This window comes from Sardina pilchardus, chromosome 5, assembly GCF_963854185.1.
Source record: "Sardina pilchardus chromosome 5, fSarPil1.1, whole genome shotgun sequence".
NCBI lineage: Eukaryota > Metazoa > Chordata > Actinopteri > Clupeiformes > Clupeidae > Sardina > Sardina pilchardus.
The window spans coordinates 25,954,272-25,981,771 of NC_084998.1; the positions used below are offsets into that span (position 1 = coordinate 25,954,272).

General features: G+C 43.5%; 2 protein-coding genes across 4 annotated transcripts in view; one reads left to right on the plus strand and one right to left on the minus strand.

Moving 5' to 3' along the window:
* rxfp2l (relaxin family peptide receptor 2, like) overlaps positions 1-11,839 on the plus strand; it is a 33,890-nt gene extending 22,051 nt beyond the window's left edge. The window contains exons 8-18 of the mRNA XM_062537080.1: positions 479-550; positions 915-989; positions 2,542-2,613; positions 4,815-4,886; positions 5,110-5,181; positions 5,599-5,670; positions 6,234-6,305; positions 8,307-8,536; positions 9,538-9,951; positions 10,849-11,061; positions 11,396-11,839. Of these exons, the coding sequence (XP_062393064.1) occupies positions 479-550; positions 915-989; positions 2,542-2,613; positions 4,815-4,886; positions 5,110-5,181; positions 5,599-5,670; positions 6,234-6,305; positions 8,307-8,536; positions 9,538-9,951; positions 10,849-11,061; positions 11,396-11,535 (1,504 nt within the window). The 3' untranslated portion in view covers positions 11,536-11,839. The remainder of the gene's footprint in view (positions 1-478; positions 551-914; positions 990-2,541; positions 2,614-4,814; positions 4,887-5,109; positions 5,182-5,598; positions 5,671-6,233; positions 6,306-8,306; positions 8,537-9,537; positions 9,952-10,848; positions 11,062-11,395) is intronic.
* Positions 11,840-20,684: 8,845 nt separating this feature from the next.
* Positions 20,685-27,500, minus strand: part of stard8 (StAR related lipid transfer domain containing 8) — a 54,049-nt gene continuing 47,233 nt past the window's right edge. For all 3 annotated transcript variants that reach the window (XM_062537066.1, XM_062537065.1, XM_062537067.1), the window contains 3 exons: positions 26,300-26,517; positions 24,151-24,327; positions 20,685-21,195 (listed from right to left, as the gene is read on the minus strand). In XM_062537066.1, coding sequence (XP_062393050.1) covers positions 21,078-21,195; positions 24,151-24,327; positions 26,300-26,517 — 513 coding nt within the window. In that variant the 3' untranslated portion in view covers positions 20,685-21,077. The remainder of the gene's footprint in view (positions 21,196-24,150; positions 24,328-26,299; positions 26,518-27,500) is intronic.

Here is a 27,500-nt window from a genome sequence, read left to right on the forward strand (position 1 = left end):
TGCTGCTTAGAGTCTCTGCATGACACAAACAACCATCTAATGAAAGGCTTGAAGACACAGTCTGACGGAATCATTTAGTGGCGATTTCACCCCCTCAAACCCACTCTATTCAAGATGAGCCACACGTGCCATTAGACTGATACAAAAGCATGCATTGGAATAGCACTCACCTCAATGACACTTTCCCACTGAGAATGAAGAAAAAAAAAAAAAAAAACATATGATGTGATTGGCTGTGCGTGCTTGGTGTCAATGACAATGTCCATGTGATTCACGAAAGGCTGACTTGTAGAGGAACATTAAAGACCATTTAGTTTCTGGAAATGATGTCTAATAACAAATGATTTGTGATATAATTAATAGCACTCTGCAACAGAGGTGCAACCCTAATGGTATACTGTAGAGCTCAGTTGCGTAGCTCAATTAAGGTTGATTAGAAGACATGCATTTTTAAAGAGCTGTGTTCCTTTCTCCACAGCATCCTGGATGAAAACAAGATCAGCTCTTTACGGGAGAGAGCCTTTGAAGGCCTCCAGTCATTATACTATCTGTGAGTATCGCCACGCGCCAATTACATACCGTACTCATCAATTACCAAATACTGTAGCATCAAACACCAGCCACACGTTAATCCACACAAATGTGTGTGTGTGTGGGTTTGTGTGTATGTGTATGTGTATGAGCGGATGTACAGTATATTTGGTACGGGTGTGGGACAGTGAAGATTCTTGATTCCAATATGTGCTGTAAAACTGTGTGTGTGTGTGTGTGTGTGTGTGTGTGTGTGTGTGTGTGTGTTTGCCATGATTGCCCTGTATATGCTTCTACACACTAATGAATTCTCTATAGCTGTGTGTGTGTGTGTGTGGGTGTGTGCGCGCATATGCTTCTTCACACTAATGAATTATCTATAGCTCCTTAGTAAATAACTCCATGGAGCAGCTCCCAAGGACATCCTTCTGTTTGGAAATGCCTCGCTTGCATTGGCTGTAAGTTAGACACACACACACACACACACACACACACACACACACACACACATGTATTGACACACATAGAGTGAGAAAGGAGGGCCTACACACTTTAACACAATTTAAAATGGCGATAACATGTAGGCAACATTTAACTCAGAGAGCAGAGACCTCTGCCTGTAGCCATGCTCAGAATTTAAAATACTTACATTGATGTGTTCTTTCTTGGTAAATCCTCCAGTCTCAACAAGTTGCATGAATACTGGCCTGGTAGATTTCACATAATCCTACTGACTGACAGACACACAAACAAACAAACAAACAGACAATCAAATGGCACTGAAAACATTTTTGGTGGAAGTAATTACTGTGTTTGAGGCATTAATTTCTGGGGACTATTATGGACGGCTACTCAGCCACTGCATGGAAATGAAATAGCTCCAGGTAATTCAGCAGTTTACTAGCTAGCCTGAGTGAATCCAGACAAACCTGTCAGTACATTTTAAATTGCTCTGCGGGTCCGCCTAGAAAGGATCTCATTGACACCTGTGTCCAAACTTCTGGTATTAAGACTTCCCAGAGGCGTTACCCGCAGTGAAATTTAACTTAAAGTGATGCACTGAACTTAACTCTTACCAAATCATTTCAGAAGTGCAGCAGGCACATCTCTCTGGCACACAGCGACTTGAGATATAGTTGTTTACTCAATTCCACAGAAAATCCTCTGTTTATTCCTGTCACAATCAGTGCAGCCATTGGTTGTGTTGAATGCACTTGATGCACTTTCTGTCATCATATAAAGTCTGCCCCATGTTAGATAAGTAATTTTTTTGGATTGTGATTGGATCCTGGGTTTTTGGTCATTCGGAAATGGTCATCAATGGGGTCCTGTCCCAAATTCAGATTTGCTAACAGGTTCATATGGGTTCATCGAGACTAGTATTTTACAGCAAAAAACAATGTAATTCATTGAAGGTAACGCATGTTTTTGGTTGACATTACAGGAGAAATACTGTATCTTAACATCATGACTACGTTTAAAATCTCACCTTGTGAACTCATCTTTACTTGTTTAAAAGTGATTGCATATTAACTACAAAATATTGCCATTTCTTATTGAATAAGAGACTGTAGATTTGATTTAGAAAAGAAGAATGAAACTATGACATCATGTGTGGGTTGTTATAAGTTACTCTTGCCTACAGTACATATGACTGAGCTGTGAACTATGCAGGTGAAATTTCCTTACACATATTCTACACACATCACAAACACACAACTTTCTCAGCCATCAGAAAGATTTGATGTGTGAAGTTCACTTTTCCAGTGCACTGAGACAAGAGACGTCGGAGCTTTTTGAAGCTCATCCTCTGATTGGATGGAGAAACACTGAAACCGAAGACACCCAAAGTCACCCTTAGGTTGTTTATGTTCACAAAATCCGACAGTGTTCCTTACAAGGATGCCGCTTAAGCCTCTAGCGCGAAGAGTCATAGAGGGATGCTGAGATGGGTAGACATGAGTGAAAAGCGCTTCTCATTACGATTCCGCCCGTGTTTTTCTCTGACAGGGATCTGGAGGGAAACAAGATAACATCTCTGAGTGAGTCCAGCTTTGAGGAGTGCACCTCTTTACAAGTGCTGTGAGTCGGATATTGGGCCATCACACACACACACACACACACACACACACACACACACACACACACACACACACACACACACACACACACACACACACACACACACACACACTGCCGTTGCGTCAGTCGACCATTTGTTGGGAGTTTTTCCTTTTCTCCCCTCTTCTCTCCTTGCAGGCCATCCACACCTCCAACTCTGGAGACACCCACACACTCTCTGCCTTGCTCTCTCTCTCTCTTTTTCTTTCTCTTGCTCTCTCTCTCTCACACACACACACACACACACACACACACACAGACAGGATATAAGCAGGGTGCGATTTGTGAAAAAATCAAAGGAAGATCCTTTTGAATCATCAAACATCACTGCTTGAAAAGACAATGACTAGACAATTTGCCTCGAACAAAACTTCAACAAGTAAGAAGTGTAGGCGTTCTAGCCGTTCATATCCTCTTTTCTAACACTCTGCAGCAATCTCTACAGGTTTTTGTTTTTCATGAAAATAACTTACCAAACAGAACATGGTCACCAGTAAAATGAAGCCTCTATTTCTTGCAGGATAGACAGATCCTTTTATTAATCCTTTAACAGGAAATTACAGTTTCACAGCAGCTTCAAAACAGACATAACACCACACATTGATTCACATATATACAGACCTAATAAGTTAATAAGAAGTTCCAAAAAAATACTTAAAAAACTATACATAAACAAAGTTATTTGTGTGCATTATAGAGTTTTATGGCAGCTGGAATGAAGGATTCCCTATAGCTATACATGTTAAAACATATGCTAGATGGCTTAAATAGACATGAACAACATGGAAGTGTAGCCTGCTGTTAATTTGCACAATACAGATTATTTCTCCACTGCCGGCTGATTGATCAAACAGTGTGTGTGTTTTCACTTCGTCCAACACCAATTACACGACAGGTCATTTGGTAGAGAGCAATTTGAACCAGAAAAGCACTCAGAGAACGCAAACCTCCGCCAAGCGAAAACATAACCGCCTCCTGAATCCAAAATGTAATCGTTTCTTCCTTGGGTCCTTTCAGACATTTCCTGAAAATTTCATTGAAATCCATCTGTAACTTTTTGAGTCGTGTTGCGAACAAACAATCAAACAACCAGACAGACAAACAAACAAACAAACCCCGATGAAAACATAACCTCCTTGGCGGAGGTAATAAACTCAAGGTAGGGTAAGCAGTAAGCTTTTTTTGAGACTTCTAAAATCTGACAATATGTTGCACTGGTATGGATCCTGGATGCTGTAGTGGATGCTTTTCGTTTTCATTTGTCAAGGTAGCTTTTCCGTTAAAATAAACCATTTAAGCGTGGTTCCACAGTCTGCATTCTGAGATGTCTTGCATGATCAAGATCAGTAGAACCAGCCATCAGACTGTCACTGTGTCAGCAGCATTTCTGATGTCAGGGTGTTATTTGCACTAAACTGCTCTCACAGTGTAATGCTTTACCTATATGAAGAGGCATCATCTGTATGAGAAAGCAGGGTAAGCAGAGAAAGGGATCTATAGTAGACCAGATGTAGGAAAATAAGTTAAAGCAACACTAAAGCACTTTTCCTCTGTCGCATGCACACATTTAAATAACAATGTCTACAGATAAGGTAGAGTATGTTGCATGATTTTTTGAAAGTATGATGTATTGCGACATTGAAGCAAGCCAAATTTTTATTTTTTTTATGTCTCATTCCATTGAACTACAGATCCGCTACCCGATCTGGTAAACTTACATAGTGCGGTTATTGCCAATAGAGGGCCGCGAAGTGAATGCAGAAGTGCCGTTCACTCTGTTACGAGTTGATGAACCACTGAAATGATTTTTGAAACATTATTTTAAGGTACAAAAAACTCTTTAGTGTTGCTTTAATGCACGCACACACTGGATGTGTTAAGCTGGAGTGATCTCTGGGTGAAAAATCTTGAACCTTTGACTCCTCTACCCTGGCAAGTGATCAATGCTGCACAGAAACTCCAATATGTGCTGACTACAAGTGTGAGAGAGTTCTGCCAAAGATTGACAGCCACATTATCATAAACCTATGCAACTTGTACTATAACTCTTGGTTTTAATTGACATGCGGTATTCTAACAATGTGAGAATAGTTTTATATTTATAATAAGTTGTGTGATTAAAATGTTTGCTGATTCCAATGTTTTTTGTATTTCTGTTCTAGTGTTTTGCGGAAAAACTGCATTAGGACTATTGAGAAGGGAACTTTTTCAGCCATGCATCGACTAATAGAATTGTGAGAATACACACACAGCACATATCACACACACACACACACACACACACACACACACACACACACACACACACATTCACGATCTCAACGAAAATGACATTGCCATTGGCTGACTGTTATTACAGAAAGTGATTGGCTATTGATATTTTTCTCATGAAAACATTAGGGTTTAATGGGGTTCTGATTGACTGAAAAAACTGGTTCTGTTTTTTTTTTTTTGCAGGGACCTTTCGGTCAATCGAATTGAAGAACTCCCTCCACCATTATTTCAGAACCTAAAGAGTCTTCAGCAGCTGTAAGTTTTTGTTTGTCTGACTTGTCTTCACTTGTGGCCAAAGTTGTTCTGTTATACAGCGGGAAAGAAACGCTCAAAAGTTCAACCACCTCTCAAATGGTCTTTTAACATTATTTTGCTTTTGAATGGCTGAGGATGCTTTTCAGGATTGCTTCCTCCTTCAGTGGGTTTCTTTATTCAAGTTACTTCAACTCCACTGACTGGTTGTGAGATTGCAATATGAACAGGCAGCCATTATAGACCTAAAGAAACAACACTCTGCCTCTGAATTGATTTCTGTGTTTGATGATGCATGCTTAATATTTTGTCTGTCTGTCTGTCTGTCTGTCTGTCTGTCTGTCTGTGTGTGTGTGTGTGTGTGTGTGTGTGTGTGTGTGTGTGTGTGTTTTATCTGAGTTCGTGTTTCTGTTTGTACAGGAACATCTCAAATAACCCACTGACCAAAATATATGAAGATCAGTTTGACAGTTTCGTCAATCTTCAGTCCCTGTGAGTAGAGTGTGCACTGTACTGTATGTTTGAGCTCTGTGCAATGGGTTTGTGTTTGTGTTGCCATTGATTATGCAGATTGGCACATCCTGGATCCTGAAGGCAGCTTGTTGGAGGGAGGAGAGATAAGGGGCATCCTCAGGGTCCAGTGAACTGCTGTCACAGTCACACTCTAGCTCAGTTCATCACAATATGTCAACCGCATGGCTACTCATGATAAGTCCCACATGGCAGAATGGAGCACAATCTTATGCTATGTTCGTTCACATTACAAGTCTCAGATTTGAGTCACTTCAGTCAGGTAAGGTAAAGATAGCCTTAGTAATTGTGTTTTCACTGTCTCTCTCTCTCTTTCTCTCTCATACACATTACAAACACACATTCTCTCTCTTTCTCTCTCTTTCTCTCTCTGTCTCTCTCTCTTTCTCTCTCATACACATTACAAACACACATTCTCTCTCTTTGTCCTCTGACTCTCTCTCTCTCTTTCTCTCTCTCACATCCACATTACAAACACACATTCTCTCTCTTTCTCTCTCTCTCTCTCTCTCTCTCTTTCCTAGGAGTATGGAGGAGGTAGAGATCCCGAACATCAGCATCCGCATGTTTCGCTCTTTCAGCAACTTGTCCCACATGTGAGTGAGCGTGTGTTGCTTTCGTCTCTGCTCCTCTCAGGGCCCGTCACCGTCCCCTGCCAGGCCCTCTTTAGTGGGATGTAAACATGATATGATTCATGCATTAACCGGGGCCCTTGTGTGAATGTAAATATTTCATCAACTTGTGACAGTTTAATCCCCGTGAACATATGGCACCTCACATATGAAGATTGTGCATGCAGACACAGGTTCTGCCAAGCTCTTTACTCAAGAGATAAGTATGCGTCATAGTAAAGGAACGTCATTTGACATAGTCAGATGAGTGCATCAACACACAACACACTCAACAGGGGACTCGAGCTGCTTTTTACTTGCTTATGTCAAAGAAAGAAAATATTGTTTATACAGATGACTGATGCAAACGAGTGATTCTACTCGCGTGGATCTCATAAACAGTCATTTCTGTAGGGATTCGAGGGTAATGTGAGAAGTCTGGCTTGCTCCCTTTGCAATGGCCTATTTGTGTTCGATGGAAATGCAGGCTTGTAATGCTATGACTTATTCATGCATTTTCAGTCGGCCCTTTCTCATAGTTGGCCAAATTGGATGGAAATGTCCTCCATGTATAATCCTGCAGTTTAAAGCTAGGGTGCAGTCATTCGCTCCTCGCCCCCTGTGTCTGTGCAGACAGACTGCCTCCGGGGCAAACATCCGCCTACACCCAAAAGGGATGTCTCTAGCAGCCTCGGGGCGAAGACTGGAGTGCATCGTTCTTGCCTCCTTTCAGTGATAGAAAGTAACATCGGTGCCGAGTCCTAATCAACGACATTGGGCCATTCACTCAGACACGATGTTCTTGGCCATTGCTTGGGTCATGTGAAGCTGCTTCAATTTCCCCGGGCACAGATTGATTGGGTCTTGAGCCTTGGTTGAACTGCTAGTAATAGCCCAGCAAATAGCCACATACTGTATTTATGGTCTGTGGCACAGGTCAGGGCCTTTGTCTTTTTCCATGTCAGTGGTCACACCCTGTGGGCCGGCCATATGGCCTGACCACTTTTGTTTCTGTGAGTGTGTGGCATGTAGCCACAGGAGCCCACAGCATTTAACACTGTCTCCGCAAAAACCCCTCTCCCTGCTGATTTCCCTCCACCTGCCATTTATTTTCCATATCAAGTCAGGCCTGCGCCGCGCCAGATAAATAAATTGAATGGGATAAATTGAGCTCGGCGCCCAACAACAAATCAATTTTGGGAGGCACTTTTTCAAGGGCCCTGGAGGCATAGAAAGTTTGGATGTAGAATGCACAATAGACCTGTGTCGCCTAACTTCATCTCACCAAACCCCATTTCATTCTGAGGACATGAACAGAACATTACTACATCGGCCAAAAACCACAACCATAGCCGTCAATACTGATTATTGTAATGAGCTAAAGCCAGAAATGTGTTGAATTTAAGGTGTATTTTGCCATTAAATGAAGTGTACCCTCGTTTAAAAAAAGAAAGTAACATAGAGTGTACCAGTGTAACAAAGACAACAAAGTGTTTATTTTGTTTTGAGCGGCTGGTGTTTGGGGAGGTAGCAGGTGGCGGTGAGGTGATAAACCAGACAGCTCTGAACCCCATGATAGTCTGGCCATCCCATTTCAAATGCCCACCTCGTCCTGGATCCACAGTCACCACCACACACACACACTGGGTGGTGACTCAGAATCACCAGTAGCGTTTCTCAGCCAGATATAATAGCTTTAAAACTGATGAGATCTTCCCAGGATGGGGGAAGAAATCCTCGGCCTTCTGAGCGAAATCATAATTGAACGCCTTTTCCCTGCTCCCCATGGGTGAGCTGGAACAGAGTGGCTTCGTACAGAGGAAGGAGATTTTAGGAATATCACAGTATTTTCAGTAAAAGCTCTTTAAAATTGGTTTCAATCACGCTCACTGCTGTGAAGTGATATTCAGGGAAAAAAATAATGATGTCTTTACTGTGTCAATCAGTGTTTGAAATGCAAATGATTATCCCTTTGAATGTGTTCAGCTACTTCAAGCGCTTTGAATACTGCGGCTACTCGCCCAACGTGCGCAGCTGCAAGCCCAACACAGACGGCATCTCCTCGTTCGAGAACTTGCTGGCCAACATCATCCTTCGCGTGTTCGTCTGGGTGGTCGCCTTCATCATCTGCTTCGGAAACATATTTGTCATCTGCCTCCGCTCGTGCGTAGCCAGCGAGAACCGGCACCACACTATGGCCATCAAGTCTCTCTGTTGTAAGTCCATGCAGGAAACACATCGCTGGTTAAACAGTGCAGTCTGAACCCAAGTTTGATTTGTATAGAAGTATAAGCATACGTACATATTGATCGACGTTTGATGACGTATTGATCCCGTGAGGGTAATTCGGGCTCTGCATTTAACCCAATTTAACCAAATTAGTGAACACACACAGCACACAGTGAACACACAGTGAGGTGAAACACACACTAACCCAGAGCAGTGAGCTGCCTGCCCAACCAGCGGCACTCGGGAAGCAGTGAGGGGTTAGGTGCCTTGCTCAAGGGCACGTCAGCCGTGGACTGGTCGGGGATCGAACCGGCAACCCTCTGGTTACAAGCTTGAAGCCCTAACCAGTAGGCCACGGCTGCCCCTATTGTTGCCTCCTCCCCACGGCGCACAGTTCAGATGGCATTTTTGCAATCAATCAAATGAAAAACTTTACCACTATATACGTTTGGGTCCATATTAGTTGCTATATTGTAAGCCACCAGAAGGGCATGAGTTACAAATATAACTTGTGGAAACATATCACAGTTAGTTCCCCAGTCGGCAGACTATTTTGAACCTACCAGGTGTTACCAAAGCAAGAGCGCCCCTCTCTATCTTCAAACGGCTCTTGAAGACTCCACTTTTTTTGAGTACCTCCTCTCCGTACACATCTAACAACTCAACACACTTAACATGCACTTATCATCCACTTCCCATCTTTCTGCCACTTATCTCCTTCCACCTCACTTCGACTAGTACTATACTGTAATTGTGCACTCTCAGCTCATCCTCTGACAGAAGTATTTCTTGATACCTAAGCAACCTCCTTTGCGATGCAGTTTGGATGTTCTATCTCGCTTTGGGTAAAAGCATCTGCCAAATGAATACATGTAAATGAATGCTTTGTACTTTCAAACACACACACACACACACACACACAGTCACACACACAGACAGATGTATGCCCGTGCGTCATTCTCTGTGATCTTCTTCTCCACGGCCGCAGGTGCGGACTGTCTCATGGGGGTCTATCTCCTCTTCATCGGCGCCTTCGACATCAAGTACTGCGGCGAGTACAACCGCCACGCCCAGCTCTGGATGGAGAGCCTGCCCTGCCAGCTGATCGGCTCGCTGGCCATGCTGTCCACCGAGGTGTCGGTGCTCATGCTGACGTACATGACGCTGGAGAAGTACCTGTGCATCGTCTTCCCCTTCCGCAACTTCCACGTGGGCCGCAAGCAGACGCTCTGCTACCTGACCGCCATCTGGCTCCTGGGCTTCACCATCGCCGTCATCCCCTTCCTGGACCGCGGGACCTTCGGGAATTACTACGGCCGCAACGGCGTCTGCTTCCCGCTGCACTTCTCCGACCAGACGGAGAAGCCCGGCGCGAGGACTTACTCCACAGTAATATTCCTCGGTGAGGAGGACCGGGTCAATACAGGCTGTGGGTTGAGTGTGTTTGTGTGCTGCTGTGTCCATGTCAGTGTCAATATCTCTTATTAATGCTTGTGTGTGTGTGTGTGTGTGTGTGTAAGAGACTGTGTATGTGTGAGATGGCAGCCTGCCTGAGCGTGTTAAGACTGAGCTGCCGATAAGAGATGATGTGGCCGTGCCCATCACCCACTTGTAGCTTTGCCTTATTTCCCCGGGGGCCGGTGAAGTGGGCGAGGGAGGGCGCAGGGGTATGAGAGTATGATCCGGAGGTGGGATCCGTGCAGCCTCCACCCAGGCCTTTTGTGTCAAGGTACCCTGAGAGGCGGGAATTCAATCAGCCCAAGATTTAGACGTTGGCCCCTGCCAAGTGCACCCAGCCTCCCTAGTGCCAGCCATCGCTCGAGAGAGAGACAGACCTGACCGACCTGAGAGAGAGAGATACAGAGAGAGAGAGAACTGCAGTTTGAAGAGGTAGATTGGAGAAGGCTCTGGGTTTGTGATACACTGTGGAATGAGTGTGACGGATAGACTGAAGTGAAACAATTATCCATGGCGGCGCCCTGGGCATAGCTGGCATAGTTACTGAACCAGCAAGTAACCTTTACCGATGCCAGCTGTCCCAGTTCTGAGGATGAATGGGGGAGAAGTCAACACAACGGCTCACTGCGTAATAACAAAGAGCCAAATGCTTTGTATCTGCATAGAAATGATTTCAGTCACTCTTCTGGAGTAGGCTGCAGCTTTCTGCTCAGTTACTGTATGTTGGAATTAAGCCGTCGGCTTTGTCCATGCTGTGCATTAATGTACTCACGGTGTTGTCAATGTGTGTGTTTATAGTTGTTGTTGCGGCATTAAATGGAAATATGTTTGTTTGTTCCAGGGTTAAATCTGGTGGCCTTTGTCATGATCGTGTTCTCCTACTCCAGCATGTTCTACTCGGTACAGAAGACGGCCAAGACGGCGCGGCAGACCGTGTTTGACCGCGAGGTGTCCATAGCCAAGAGGTTCTTCTTCATCGTCTTCACAGACGCCATGTGCTGGATTCCTATATTTTTGCTCAAGATCCTCTCACTGCTTAGAGTGCAGATTGCAGGTCCGTTCACATTTTCACTCTAATACGCATCCAAATACACACACACACACACACTAAGCCCAGAGTGTGACTAAGGCATTGTAATAGTGTCTGTACGTGTGCTGTATAGCCGGCTTTGGCTTTGTGTGGCGGTAAGAGCTGCAGCAGGGATTAGCAAAGGAGCTCTTCCTTGAGAAAAGCTCTGTTTTCTGGGAAAATCAGCCAACAGTTATCCACACAATGACGCTCATTGGATCACAGCAGATGCCCCCAGAACACCCCCCCTACACACACACACACACACCCCTCTCCCTCCTTGTTGTTTACTTGTTTCCGTGGCGATTTTGTCTTCCAGGAACCATGATCCTGTGGGTGGTGATCTTCATCCTGCCCATAAACAGCGCTCTGAACCCCATCCTCTACACCATCACCACCAGAGCCTTCCAGGACAGACTCAAAGTCTGCCTCAGGTACAAGTGCAGCCAAACCAACTGATGGACTCCTTCTCTTCTGTTTGGCAATGCACAAGCACGCACACACACACACACACACACACACACACACACACACCATCTCATACAGAATACCATGGTGGACAGGCGATAAGCTATTTGTGAGTGATCTATCGAATTAACCTTGGATGTTTAACAAATGGAAAAAGGACTCATTGATGGACACCAGAGCGAGAGACAAGGACAAAGAATTCTCAAGCACATATCTTTACAATACATGCACAGAGACCTACCTCATGCAGACTGGTGGAACAAGTCCACTCACACACACACACACACACACACACACACACACACACGACATCTAATCACACACACACACACACACACACACACACACACACACACACACGACATCTAATCACACACACACACACACACACACACACACACACACACACACACAAACCACGTAAACAGATGCACTTTCACATTTCATCTAGACTGGCCATATCTTAATCTAAGCACACTCTAACAAAACAAATGTACCTGTATAGACCAAATCATGCCGTGATGATTACAGATGATTCCTGAAATCAACCACAAACTCAGCCACTAAATTGTATGTTGCCGAGCTGGAAATGGGGTTTGTAGACCATTTCCTTCCATAAAGCATCTACAGAGCTATTTATTTGTCTGTTGGTGTTCCTCATGTGTTGATGAATGTAATGCCTGAAGATGAGAAAAGAATAAATCAACTGCTGTTATGTTTTCATGAAGTGCCTCCTGTCCTCTTGATACTGGTGCCAACTTAGTAATCACATCGACTATCTCTTTTGTAGCATTAAAAAGTTTATCACATTAACGGCTCTCTTTTGTAGCATTGAAGTTAGCAACATTAAGGACTATCTGTTTTGTAGCATTGAGGTTAGCCACATTAAAGGGATAATCCGGAGTGAAATGCACTTTAGATCAATTTTTCGGACTATTGGGAGTACATACGTTGAGTTGACACCAAAATCATGTCATTCGGAAGTATTTTGAGAAAGTTCGAGTTCACCGTTTTTAGCCAAAACTCGTTAGCCTGGAAGTGACCGGGGCAAGTCCTTTCGCCGCTACAAAACGCTATTTTTATACCTCTTATACTGTTCCAACCAACACTACACTTACGTGGTAGTGAGTAGAGGGTCCCTAAAGCCAAACCGAAGTATCCCCACGTCTTTATGTGGTCGGATAGAGAGTCCAGAATGAATTTAATCGAGTCAGTACCTTTCCGGAAATGTCGCCGCTGCAGCTAGCAACGTGTTAACAACATTTTAATAACATTTCCGGAAAGGTACGGACTCGATTAAATTCATTCTGGACTCTCTATCCGACCACATAAAGACGTGGGGATACTTCGGTTTGGCTTTAGGGACCCTCTACTCACTACCACGTAAGTGTAGTGTTGGTTGGAACAGTAGAAGTGGTATAAAAATAGCGTTTTGTAGCGGCGAAAGGACGTGCCCCGGTCACTTCCAGGCTAACGAGTTTTGGCTAAAAACGGTGAACTCGAACATTCTCAAAATACATCCGAATGACATGATTTTGGTGTCAACTCAACGTATGTACTCCCAATAGTCCGAAAAAATGATCTAAAGTGCATTTCACTCCGGATTATCCCTTTAACGACTATCTGTTTTGTAGCACTGAGGTTAGTCACATTAACGACTATCTCTTTTGTAGCATTGAAGTTAGTCAAATTAAAGGGAAACTATGCAGGATTGGCGATTTCATTGCCGGTTTCGCTTTCGCTTTTTGTTTTTTTCGCTCGTTTATGCTTGCATATTTCTCTGCAGAGCTTACCCTACAGCTTTAGCGTGCATATTTCACAAAACTCCACAATCGGTCAGTCTGCCGTGCCTTTTCATGAGACTTCACATGACACTTCCTGGAGTAGACCATGGGTGCGTGGCGTGCCCAAGGGCTCCTGAAATTGCCAGCGTGGTTCTACCGCTAGAGACCGCTAGGGCGGCCGGAAAAACCATCGTTCGACCGGTAATGACTGATTTAATCATATTTAACTGAAAAACGTTGCATAAGCCCTATTCGCACGGGATTAGTATTACCTGTGGACCTTTGGTGATTTGTGATAATTGCGGAGAATGCCTGAGATCTTAGTCCCGTGCGAATGTGCCATGTCTGTAATTTGTAAAGTGAAAATTCCGCCGCAAATTACCTACTGTATTTCGCCAAACACAGACGTCCGGTGATAATACTAATCCCGTGCGAATCTGCATCTCAGTGATTGCCATTGCAATTGCATATCTTTTCTACTTTCTGCGTTGTTTTCGGACGTTAGCATACGACATATCCGGGTGTAATGTCAGCGAAAATAGAGTTATTTACAGACTTTGCTTATCCCGTGCGAATGCGCTGCAAGTAACACAGAGGTGGGGTGATCATTTGAAAATGACCAGAGGTCCACAGGTAATACTAATCCCGTGCGAATAGGGCTATAGTTTACCTTTAACCTGACCTCTTTAGTAGCATTAAAAAGTTAGTCACATTATTGACCATCTCTTTTGTATAGCATTGGTTTTGGTTTCTGTTGTTTTGAATGGTCACTAGGCCTACTCATTTTACCTTATGGCTATTTATCAATATACCATCAAGGTATGGTTTCTAACAATCTAGTTCTGTGGTCTGTTTTGGAGTGAAAAAATACCAAGCCCAAGGTAAACACTTGGGATGTCTTCTTGATGAAATATGTGTTTGAGGTGTTTGTGACCACCAAAAGGAGCATTTCAGCTGAAGTGTCTCTTGAGACAGAAACCTGGAAGCAGAGAGGTTGAAGCACTGGTGAAACCCTGCAAATGAACGATATTTTTCATCATGTGCACGTTCAAGTGTCAGGCTGTTTTGTTCCGAGATGTGGGATACATGCGTCACATAGGCTACAGTATGAGAGATCACTCGGTGCTGCAGAGAAGGGGATGAGAGATGGAGGCAACATTCACACAGACAATAATCAGCAACCATTCTCAGATTCAATCATGCCAGTCCATTCCAAGCCATTGCCCTTTGCGTATGTTAAGGAAGCCTAGTCCATCATTCTTGGGGATTGTGTTATCCATCAACGTAAATGGCAATGTTGTTCTAGTTATTTTAATGGGGATAAAACTGATAGAGCAATTTGAATGTGCACTTTTCGAAATGAAGTTACATCATCAATTTATTTGAATAAAGCCTCGTATTGCATATACAGTTCTGCATAATTCCTGATATCAGTGGAGATATTAACCCTAGCAAGGTATTCTCAAGGAAATTGTTCATCCAAAATGATTCCCTTGTCATAGGCTATGTGCAATGCATAGCTCATCTGATATCAATAAATGTGTGACGTGGCACGTGGGTCGTATCCAGCCCAAGCGTAGAGAAGGAGGTTGAGTTACGATGGTAAATTACAGAAGCCCCATTCAAAATGAAACAATTGTTATTTATAACAGAATGATTGTTTTTAAATGTCATAGCTCATTTTCCTTTATGGTTCATGGTTCACAGGGGTAAATGAAGCATATTGCTTTGCAGGTAGATTATCCTTTCGGCTGCACATTAGCCTCAGCCTTTTGAATCAACAACATTGTACCCATTGTACCCAGGTGCTGCTGGCTGAGTACCTGCCACAGGGATGTTAAGGAATCCTAATCTGTGATGGCATCTCCACTGGTTGCCATTAGTATGTCTCAAAGCATTATGGTGCAAAGGGGCAGGCTACCGCACGCACATCCAAAAACAATAAAAACTGGGTGCTGGACAGATAAGCATAGCCTAAGTTAGGAGAGAGAAGTCCGCACACCAGAAAATGCTCCTCAGTTTCTTTAATGCTAGGCTAAATCTTTGAAAGTGGTATTCTTCTCAATTTGGTGCTTCCCTTTGCTTGCGCTACTTTAATGAAAAAAAACGGCAAAACTGGTAAGCATAATAGTTTAATCAGCTCTTTTTACTGTTATTTACTGTTAGTATAACTGATAAGGTTAGCTATTGAACTGTATGAAGTACAATGAGTTGAAAATAACATAATTCTTGCCAAATTGATAGTTGTAGTCCATTCTTTTTAATCTGCTCTAACAATGCCATGCCCTAAGATCCATATATCAAAGACAGGATGCAGTTTAATTGCCTGGGCTGGTTTGCTTATGGATGCAGATATTTTAATCAAACTTGGAAAACAAATGTTTTGAATTCCAGTTCTCAGTGAGGGGTCACCAGATTCATTTTGACTTCATGACAGGCAGCCTTGTGTATCATCTTCAGAACACAATTTTGGGGCACAAACATGAGAAATAGGACAGCCTGTCACCCTGCAGACCTTACACACACACACACACACACACACACACACACTGGAAGCAGTAAATAGGGCAAGCACACAGCAGCAAAAGCCACTGCTGTCTAGCTTCCTGGTAATATTTTTTTCAGATAAGTTTATCATAAATCTAAATGCATACCTATAGGCTACAGATTAGAAAATGTGCCACAATCCCTTATCACTTTACACACATTCAGTATAAATAAGAATATTAAACAGTTTCAGATTCGATTTGGGATTTTATTCTAAATCCAATTTTCCTGTTTCAGACAAATCAAACAAATAAGTCTTTCAAAAAAGAGCTATTGCTTTATTTTCTTTTTTTTATCATTTAATTGCAACATACTGTATGGATATCACATTAATAGTTGTTTCTCTTTTATCACCCATTCTCTTATTACCAAAAGTCAAAGTAATATGATTGGGCAATTAAGAAAATGTCTTTAAAAATGAAAGATATGCAACGTATAGTACATCTCAAATGGTTATTTTCTGTGCTGTCAATCAGAAAGCCATTAACAATCACTCAAGGCCAAATAGCTTTAAGTGGGCCTGCAGTAGTCAGGCAAGCTTGTACATATTTGTACATCTCTGAAAATGAATGAGACCCAAAAATCTCACATTATCGAATTAACTGTACTGCTTGGTATGTACTGTAGGGTGGTGTCTAAATGCAGATTAGTGGCCTCGTTAAAAAAAATCATCTTGCATTGTTCGCCAAAGGATTTCCCACGTTATTAGGATTTTCGGGAACCCTAATTTCTCAGCGATTAACATTTGAACATCTACATGGATTGAGCAAACTTTCTTCAGCCCTGCGGTTCACAATCGGGTGCCAAAACATGGATAAGCACTTTATTTTGGCCATTTTGCAAGAGATGTATTTTTGGAAGTTCTGTTGAACAAACAAAATCCTGGCGAGAGGGATTATTTTAGCTTTTTAAAAGCCTGTATACTGTAGGTTGTTTGTGCACCCTGCTTGTTATAATAATTGTAACAAATTCTACACTCTGCCTTTGTGTTGTATTGGCCATGTTTTTATGCATGCAGATTTTTTGTGCATTTGTGTCTGTGTGCTGTTTCATCATCTCACATGATTGTCCAGTGGTCATTCAGTGCATGCATAATGAAGTGACCATGCATGAGCAGTGTGGGGAACACATCAAAACATCATTTTCTTATACAGAAAAGACAGCTCGCTCATGACCAGCATACCACCAATGCAGTCAACTTAGTACATGAGTGTTTTACAGAGCTACTCTGAATATATTCATGCCGTTAATAGTCTGGAAATAACTATGCCCTGTCAAAAAGGGATATTTAAATTAAGAGTTGAGGAAATCACAGATGATACACAGAATAGCAATGGCTTCCCATCAGGTTCAAAAATATTTTCGCTCATGAAGAGGTCTATTGAAGATTTGATCAAAGACAATAATAACGTCCACAGAGATTGGAGTTATGCAAGCAGGGAAAGTGTGCCATGTATGCTATAATAATGTGATTCTTGCAAAAGAGGAATCATCCTTGAATGACCCCATCAAATATAGTCATCAGACATGTTAATATAAAACATCACAGCTGAGATAAACAAGAGATAAATGGCCACGCGGTTAGCAAACAAATGCTAATCCCTCCATTAATAGAGGGGTGAGACAGCATGCACCCGTTTAGCAGAGGCCCATGCACCAGGTGTTCCTAATCATTATGCCCCCGGCATTACCAATAACAATTACAACCGGGTATCTTCATATAATAGCCTAAGGTCACAGGTGGGCTAATGAATCTTTGATGAGTGAAAACACCAGTGTGTGTTTGTAAGTATCTGGTGATGACATATCATGACACAATGATGACATATGATGACACAATGGTGCAACATCCTTGCTGCCCCCCATGCGGCAATCAGAAATCACTGAATTCCGTGTCACCTCAGCGAAGTCAAGTTCATCAAGTTGATGAGCAATACCGTATTAGTTTGTGACTGAGCTTGCAGTACTTTTTTTACGTGTAAGAAACTTTAGATGAATGCATCTAGCAAATGAATGAATGCAAATGCATATCGCTTAGTTATTACTATTCACCACGATGACTACATGGAGCTGCTACAGCTCTCTCGCAGAGCACAGCTGCACCCCTCTCTCCTTGTTGACCATATGCTAAGCAGCAGACCTAATCAGCAGGCCAATTTCACAGACACCTCTTCACCTGAATCTTGTCCCCTCCACTTAATGCAGTTTGTGTGCCACAGAGGCCATCCGAGAGAGAGAAAGAGAGAGAGAGAGAGAGAGAGAGAGAGAGAGAGATGAGAGAGAGAGAGAGATGAGAGATGAGAGAGTGGGCGAGGGGGAGCACTTTCGCGCTGTGCTGCCAGATCCTTGTGATGTCAGGAATAATTCATCAGGAGCGCTGCTGTGCATTAGAACCTGGGTTACGGAGAGTAAGACCTGCGCTAATGAAGTGGACACAGAGATGAGCTACGAGGACCGATTCAGTCCGATTTCTATTCAACTCCTCTGAGGCACAGCAAGAAATAAGGCCAGTAGGCATTTGTCAATATTCTGGTTCAAGTGTATACATTCATATTCAATACCTCATACATATTTATACTGTACAGACACTGGATAAAAGGGTAGAAGGAATCCAAGAGACAAACATCCTTTTTTCTTCCAAAAGTTTATTGGTTTCCATCCATTTATTGGTGGAACAGTATTATACAAATAGGTAGTAAATTGAAATGTTGTCAGATCAGGAACAACCAAATATTAAAAACCAGATATCATCACAGTCTAAACATTGCAAAAAATAATTTAGCTACTGTTAAATAAACACTTTTTGTCAATAACGTTTTTAAAATACAAATTGCTTTGATTTTACTCCACAATGAAATGTGAATGGGTACAATTTCGCCACATATTCCACCCACTCTCAATGCACGTGCTCCAACATGCGCGATGCATGAAAAAAAAAGAATGAAAGGCTTTTAACATGAAATAAATAAAAGAACGATTGATAGTTAAGATGTGGCGAGGGAGTAAAACTGGCAGGAGGAGGACCAGCTGATGCACTGTAGCAGATGCCGTGTGCGCATATGAATGAGTCGGAGAAGGCTGAAGAAAGGCAAGACGGATAGGCAAAGAGAACAGAAGCAGCATGTCCGACACACTGGTCAAACACGCTGGCAAAACAGTGGCGTTTTAGAACACCCAACATAAAACCGAGACAAAAGAATATGTACTGTAGAGACATACAGTACACGTGTACACACATATCCACAGATTGGAGACACAGGGAGCAACAGAAGACATGTGGACACAAATAAAACACAAACAAGAGAATGAGCTGCAAAAAGGTTGCGTTCCGGGGACATTACATCCACACTTCATCCCTTTTTTCGCAATCAGTCCAAATGTAACTGACTTTATCATCCTAATGAACTTAACACTTCATAGTGATAGATAAAGACAAAGTGCACTCTCTCTCTGTACACCAGGCGAGGGTCTTTTCAGAGAAGAGAGAGAGAAAGAAAGAGAGAAAAAGAGAGAGAAAGAAAGACAGAGAGAAAGAGAGAGAGAGGAAGAGAGGAAGGAATACCCTGAAGGCACTTTAATTCCCCAAATGACACCCAACACTCGGTGACTCTACCTTGAAGGAAGAGAACAAAGGCCAGAGTCCTCTAGGAAAACACTGACATACATCCAGATGGATTTCAAGAGGATTGCACTTTAGTGTTACATCACTAAATGCACCATGAAATGCATGCATTTACACACACGACATAAACAGGGTGTCAGATATGGTATGGGTGACTTTTACAAACAGAACAAAAATATACTGATTCACTATTAAAATATATTATATTCTCTTAGGTTAACATGATTTTTTATTTTTGCATAGATAATACATGTTATCGTGCTTATTAATGACAATAACGACCACTAAACATCTCCTGAGTTACTGCATTAAAGGGGTGTGTATTAGATCCTTTGCAACCCTTTACGATGGCTTTCAGATTCCCTGTACAGTAGCATTGGCGGGTGTTTTAAAACGAGGAGCAGATAGGCTCTTTATTTGGCTTCTAAGCTAATGCCCCTGAGGTCTAGTGTCTCAAAATGTTCCCCCATTGCAAGGCAATATGTATTTAACGCATGCAATGCACGCAAGGCGATATGAATAACACAGGCAGCGCACGCAAAGCAACATTTAACGCATGCAGTTCACGCAAGGCGATATGTGTTTAATCCACACAGTGTTGCACCTGGCATGTAGCCTTTCGTGTCAACGGCAGAACTGATAGTCAGTACAGATGAATATGGCTTTGTGATAAACATATGCATGTTCACATTGGCAGTCTTAGTCAACATACACTCTCTCTCACACACACAAACACAAACGCACACATACAGTACATACACACACACACACAAACAAACACATGCAGGCATTCAATCCCCTTTAACTATCTGCATCCAACATTCATTGGGATCGATTGTTTCTGCACAATTATGGCCTTTTTGGTCTTTGAATAATAATTAAAAATGTTTGCAACATTTATAAAGGGCCGTTCGTTGAGCCAGTGATTTGATCATTCGAGTAGCTTTAACGCACACAGACTCTGTCTTTGCGTGGGATGATTGATCAGGTCAGTGAGCCCGTGTTTTATAAGACATGTGAGAAACGCACACATTCATATGTTGGCTTCTATCTCGTGCACTCGCATAGGATGTACACCTACTGCATTTCAAACTTGTTCCTACTGTGTTTGCACAGTCTTAATTAATAACTCTCCGAACAAGGTTATCCTGTATTGAGCCAAACACACGCACATACACAGACACGAGGTCTCTCAAGGGCACAATTTTAATTTCACTCCTTTGTGCCATCAGTTGGTTTGACCTTGACCTTGAAAGAATTTTGCAATGATGTTTTTTTCTTTCTTTCTTTCTATCGTTCTTTCAGTGTGGTTGTTTCCATGGTATTTTGCTAATTGGGAGCACTGTCCCCCGGATAATATGGTTCAGATGCTGGGGCAGCCGAAAAGGTCACATTTCAACACAAATGGAGTTGAGGGAGACTTCTCTTGTTCCTTGATACTCACTCTCCGTCCTCGTCTCTCTCTTCATCCCTCCATCCCTCCATCCCTCCATCCCTCACTCAAGCGCCCTCACTCCCTCTTTCCCCCGCTACCTTGTGAATACGATTGCAAGGTCGTGGGGTCAGTCCTCCACCGTGTCTCAGAGTTTGGTTTCAGGGCCTCGAGCCGTGAGCACGGGAAAGGAGCTCCGTATCCTAGCGACCTCCACGGCGCAGAGGTGGCCAAACACCTTGTTGTACCACTCAGGAGAACGGCCCCTGGCAGAGAGGAGGACAACACACATCACGTCAGCCAGGAAGCACAAACAAACAAAGCACACACGCGCACGGGCGCACGCACGCACGCACACGCACACACGCACGCACGCACGCACGCACACAAGTCAAGAGCAAACACATTCAGGAGCCTCTCGAGGAACCCAAGAACACCAGAGACTCATTTTAAGAGGAGGGCAATAATGCGCAATAAAAAGAGGACTACAAGAGCTCGGGAGAACATGAACAGCACAGCTGTTGCTCCACCATGCCCTGAGTTGCTTCCATCGACTCTCTGCTCTGCCTAATATCCCAGCTGCAATTTGAGAGGACGGTCATTACAAGAGCAGCTCTCTGTTGATGAAGGATGTGCAAGTGTGAGTGCTCTTGTCCCCTTACAAATAATAGATGGGTGATAGAACTGAGCAAGCCATGTATTTTTTTTTTTTTTTTTTTTTTAAAGCCACTTTAAAGTGCATGGCTGGGACATAAACTGTTTGGGAGCTGACATGCATAGCAAACCTAGAATTTCAGCATTCTGACTTTAGTGAAGGTGGAGCCCAAAGTCTTTTTTTCTATTTTGTCTTGTTAAATGAATGAACATGTAATAATTCATTTTATGAGCCAGGGGCCCCCCATGTGCTATGCAAATTAATACAAATAGGGCATTTTAATAAACATGACTGATATATAGTTCTAAATGTGATCTATGGTAAATAAGGTATACCAATAAGATCTAAATATAACATTTAGTACATAACATCCTGACAGCATTTGGAGGTTGGTATTATGGCTAGGTGTGCCATTTTACCATTGGTTTTCACCATAGAATAGAATATCTTTAATTTGTCATTGTCACAATGTACAACGAAATTATTAGTGCAAAGACTAATAGAATATGCTACAAACAAATAAATATGATTTCTAGTGGATTAAAAGAGAAGAAACGTATGACAAGACAACAATCTCATATACACACAAACCTATTCAGTATTGCACAGACCCACACATTTCAGAGACTTTTCAGAAATTTGGGAGTTAAAGGATTTTCACATCGATCTCTGCTTCTCGAGATTACCGAGTACTGTTGGTAGGAAAAAAAGAAAACAATTGTTTTTTACCTATTTCCAGCTAATGCAACCAGGCGCAGCTACAGCGCTACACTTTGTAGGCGTGTAAATGGGAACTCATAAATATGCAAAACTGATTGTTTGTTTCCTTTTTGTTGTACCGACTGTACTCATGACCTCGAGAGACCGAGATCTATGTAAAAACTCACCAGATTTCTCCTTTAACAATGACCAGCTTGGTGTAGTGGTTCAAATAAATGTACTAAAACCAGTCTGGAGAAGACTGGATCCTAAACTGTGAATAGTCATCCGTTATGTAACTGTCATCAAAAATGGGAAATGGGAAATAATAATAATAATACATAGGTTTTATATATAGCGCTTTTCAAGGTCCCCAAAGACGCTTTAAATGTACTGCTTACATTTTCCTACTCTGAGCACCAACTACTTTCATGGCTCACACACACCCACACACACACACCCACACATCCACACATCCACACACACACACACATCCACACACGGCGGAGGCGTCTTGTTCAAGGAAACTTAAACAGGGTCAGGAGGAGCTATCTTTATGAATACCGTATACAACATGCGGCACATTTGTGACTGCCACAAGCCATTTGTACATTACTGCTGGATCTCATGCCATGCTGTGCAATGTGAAATGGGCTTGGTTGTTCATCGGTCACTGTGAGAAATCCCCTACTGCAGCACCAGGAATTTAAAACTTGTCCTGTGCACTTCTGAAATCAAAGACATGTGCATGTATTGCTTTGCATCCCTCAAGTGGAAAGAGGTTTCCTATAAATAGCAAACACAATGCAAATATGCATGTCCTACATAACCAAATCCATGTTCTTTACTCTTATTTGTGTGACAAGCTATCCATTGACGCACTGTTGGGAAAAGAGGAATGAAAGACTATGACAACAATCCTACATAGACTTCCCAGGAGATCATCCACACAGTTTACCATTCAGAGACATGAGCGAAGACCAGTCGAGAAGCGTCTGTCTTTTGTTTGCCGCGTCTGTTTGTTTGGCTTTGGTGTGTTTGTGTGTTTGTGTTGGTTGTGCTGGTGTTGGTGTGTTCGTGCTGGTATTGGTGTGTTTGTGTTGGTTGTACTGGTGTTGGTGTGTTTGTGTTGGTTGTACTGGTGTTGGTGTGTTCGTGCTGGTATTGGTGTGTTTGTGTTGGTTGTACTGGTATTGGTGTGTTTGTGTTGGTTGTACTGGTATTGGTGTGTTTGTGTTGGTTGTACTGGTGTTGGTGTGTTTGTGTTGGTGTATTTGTGTTGGTTGTGCTGGTGTTGATGTGTTTGTGGTGGTGTGTTTGTGGTGGTGTGTTTGTGTTGGTGTGTTTGTGCTGGTTGCGCTGGTGTTGGTGTGTTTGTGTTGGTGTATTTGTGTTGGTTGTGCTGGTGTTGATGTGTTTGTGTTGGTGTTTGTGTTGGTGTGTTTGTGCTGGTTGCGCTGGTGTTGGTGTGTTTGTTGGTTTATTTGTGCTGGTGTTGGTGTGTTTGTGTTGGTGTGTTTGCGTTGGTGTGTTTGTGTTGGTTGTGTTTGTGTTGGTGTGTTTGTGTTGGTTGCGCTGGTGTTGGTGTGTTGGTGTGATTGTGCTGGTGTTGGTGTTTGTGTTGGTTGCGCTGTTGTTGGTGTGTTGGTGTGATTGTGCTGGTGTTGGTGTGTTTGAATTGGTTGTGCTGGTGTTGGTGTGTTTGTGTTGGTTGCGCTGGTGTTGGTGTGATTGTGCTGGCGTTGGTTTGTTGGTGTGATTGTGCTGGTGTTGGTGTGTTTGTGTTGGTTGCGCTGGTGTTGGTGTGTTGGTGTGATTGTGCTGGTGTTGGTGTGATTGTGCTGGTGTGTTTGTGTTGGTTGCTCACCGCAGGTCGGCCCGGCAGTAGTGCGTGAGGCGGGAGCGGCCCGGTCCGCACGGCTCGATGATGATCCGTGAGGTCAGCAGCACCGCTCGGATGCCCGCCTCCAGCTGGACGTTGTCGTGGTCCACCGACGAGGAGACGAGCACGCAGACGCCCCGTGGCAGATCGCTGCACCAGCGCCTGGGCAAAAAGAAAGGGACGACACACACACACACAAACTTTGGTTTAATGCCAGCATCATATGCTCAAGCACGCCACAATTACATCTGCACAAACACTGGATACACTATTAGAAATGTTAGAGGCTATACAATTATAGAATCAGTGTTCGTCTGAGGCATCAATCCAGTTAGAGGCTTTGTGCCAAAATGCAATTTCTTCATTAGTTTAGCTATAGGTGTAATAAGACAGATGTTGATACCACAATTATTGCTGTAGGGTGTTCCAATTGATTTTCCCCACAGGATTTATAGGCGGTGTGGGATTTTAATGATTTTGCCAATTTCCCATCGGATTACAGCCAAGACAAGTGCTCCCCAACAGTCCGGCACAAACCATCACAAAACAGCTCGGAAATAAGTATCAAATGCTGCTCTATATTTAAGGGCCACATTAAAGGGGCTGAGATTGTGGTCATAAATACTTAGGTCAACAACAGCATCGACCTGTACCATCAACACATACTGACATTTACATGTATCCAAAGTGACTTACAGCACCAAAACAGAATCCAAGCTGCAGCGCAGACCTTACTTACGAATTACTACCACATCTGTTAATATTATTAAAAGAAGCTACTACTACTACTATTGACCGCCGAAAACAATCAGTTTCCCACAGGGGTATTCAAACTGTTTGTGTGCAGTAAGAACATTGTATTATGCAGTAAGAACAATATCGTTCCAGCAGCTTGTTAGGAAGTTGTTATTTTTGTATTACTTTTATTTTTTTACTTTTATTTTTTATCTCATTTATTCTACTGTTGTCATTATTGTTGTGTTGTACAGCACTTTGGAAAACCGGTGTGTGGATTGGATTGGATTGGAAGGAGATCCGATCTGGTTACAAATGTGCCACTGCAAAGTCACAGAGTTAATCATATTCAGTAGAAAAGTTAGCCTCCTCTCCTGTCCCAACTGGCACTGTTGTGATGTCTGGAACAAAGGGCTGCTGGGGACCGGACTTGCTCCGAAACACACAGATAACGGGGCTACTGACGTTTTTTAAACATCCGACCGCCCCTGGGCAGCCTCATGTATAAAACGTGTTGTGATCTAGGAGACCGCTCCGCTCATCGCTTTCCACTAATGATCAGGCGGCTCTAAAGTGACAAAACTCTTTAGCGTCACACGCATGCACTTGTAATAGCACTCTACGGGGGCCGTTGTGATATTATGCGTCTCCACGTCCTTCTTGTCTGGCTCTTCATGTCGTGCTTTGATCTCCACACACTTTGGATGCAGTCGACACGCGTAACCACTTAATCCGCGAGTGCAAAGGGGGGCACTGAAAAGGAAGTCGATGGGAGCTGTTCAAGGTGGTGACACATCGCCGCATACGGCCTGGGGCAGATTGGTGCTTGCAGGAGCAGGAAAAGGAGGGGCATGTTTATTGAATCGCACAAGTTTCTTTCGCCTGTTACGATCGGCCATTTGTAACGGGCCACTAAAGGCCGTACTAGATTTCAATTAAATTTCCAGTTAAGTTAAGTTCCAGAGTGTTAACATTCACCTACTGGTGCTTTAGTATTTGGTACAGCCCAACAAACTCGACTTTGATTCCTGATATGCAGTCTGAGTGTGCTAACATGACTGTAAGTGTGTATGGCAGAGGAAGTGAGAGAGTGATAATATGGTGAGTCTACGAGTGAATTTGGTGAGTCTACGAGTGAATTTGCAACAGTGAATGTGTAAATGACTTGTGAGAGAGTGTGTAAATAACTTGTGAATGAGTGAGTGAGTGAGTGAGTGAGTGAGTGAGTGAGTGAGTGAGTGAGTGAGTGAGTGAGTGAGTGAGTGAGTGAGTGAGTGAGTGAGTGAGTGAGTGAGTGAGTGAGTGAGTGAGTGAGTGAGAGAGAGAGAGAGAGAGAGAGAGTGAGTGAGTGAGTGAGTGAGTGAGTGAGTGAGTGCCAGTCCACGCGTGTCCCACTCACCGGAGCACCACGAAGTCCCTGCGCGGGTGCGGCGCCATGCTGTCGGTGACGTAGTGGAAGACCTCGGTGCTGTTCTCCAGGCTCTCCAGCACGCGGCTGTGCAGCAGGTCCTCGTCCCACAGGGGGCGCTCACGCAGGACCCGCTGAAGCACCGCGCCCGCCGACGCCTCCACCTCCGCAGACACGCGCCACAGACGCATCGGATGCCCGTCACCCACCTGCCCACCGGGAGGGGGTAAATCAGAACACAGCGTGTGGGACAACCAGGAGAGATTGAAGTTCAGAGAGAAACATAGAGAGTGAGAGAGTGACAGTGACAGAGAGAGAGAGAGAGCATGAGAGTGAGGGAGCAAGAGAGAGAGCGATATAGACAGAGAGAGAGAGAGACAGAGAGAGAGAGAGCGAGAGCAAGAGCGACAACGAGAGAGAGAGAGAGAGAAGAGCGAGAGTGAGAGTGAGCATGACTTTAATAGGCCTCACATCAAAGGTGCCCTAGAAGGCGTTAAGTGCTGCAGCAACTTGTTGGCCCCTCTAGCTGCCGTGCTCGTCACTAGCCACTCTCAGCCGGCCTCAGGGGACCGTTTATTGTTCCCTTTCCAGGAGTCAGCATTCAGCAGATTTGAGCGGAAAAAAGCCCTCATTATAGGTCTGAATGAGCATTGTGTCGATTCTGTATTGTATGTTCTCTCTCTCTGTGTGTGTGTGTGTGTGTGTGTGTGTGTGTGTGTGTGTGTGTGTGTGAGTGTGTGTGTGTGTGTGCGCACGTGCGCATCTTGCGTGCCTTTCCCCCGCATAGCTGCCCGCTCCTTCATTCCCTCTCATGTCTCTTATTGGCATCTCCCTGGCGCGCGGGCATGAAAGTGCCAGGGAAGCAGCTTTCCCCCCCCCGTGCACTGCAGGCAGCAGAAGCTTAATCACACGCCAACTCTGCCCAGCACCTCCGCGCCCCTACATGGCCCACAAACACACCGGCATGCAAATTAAACACGTCTAAATATATCCGTCTTCCCAGTTAGGCTGACACAACTTTCGGACTGTGTGTGTGTGTGTGTGTGTGTGTGTGTGTGTCTTGTGACTGTGTGTGTGGGTGTGTGTGCTTGTGCAGAGAGTTGGAGATTGCATAGTCTTTAGTCTTTAGATTTTACATTCATATCCTTATGCTTCTCATTATTACAGTTAGGCTTTAAGCAGAACACTTCAA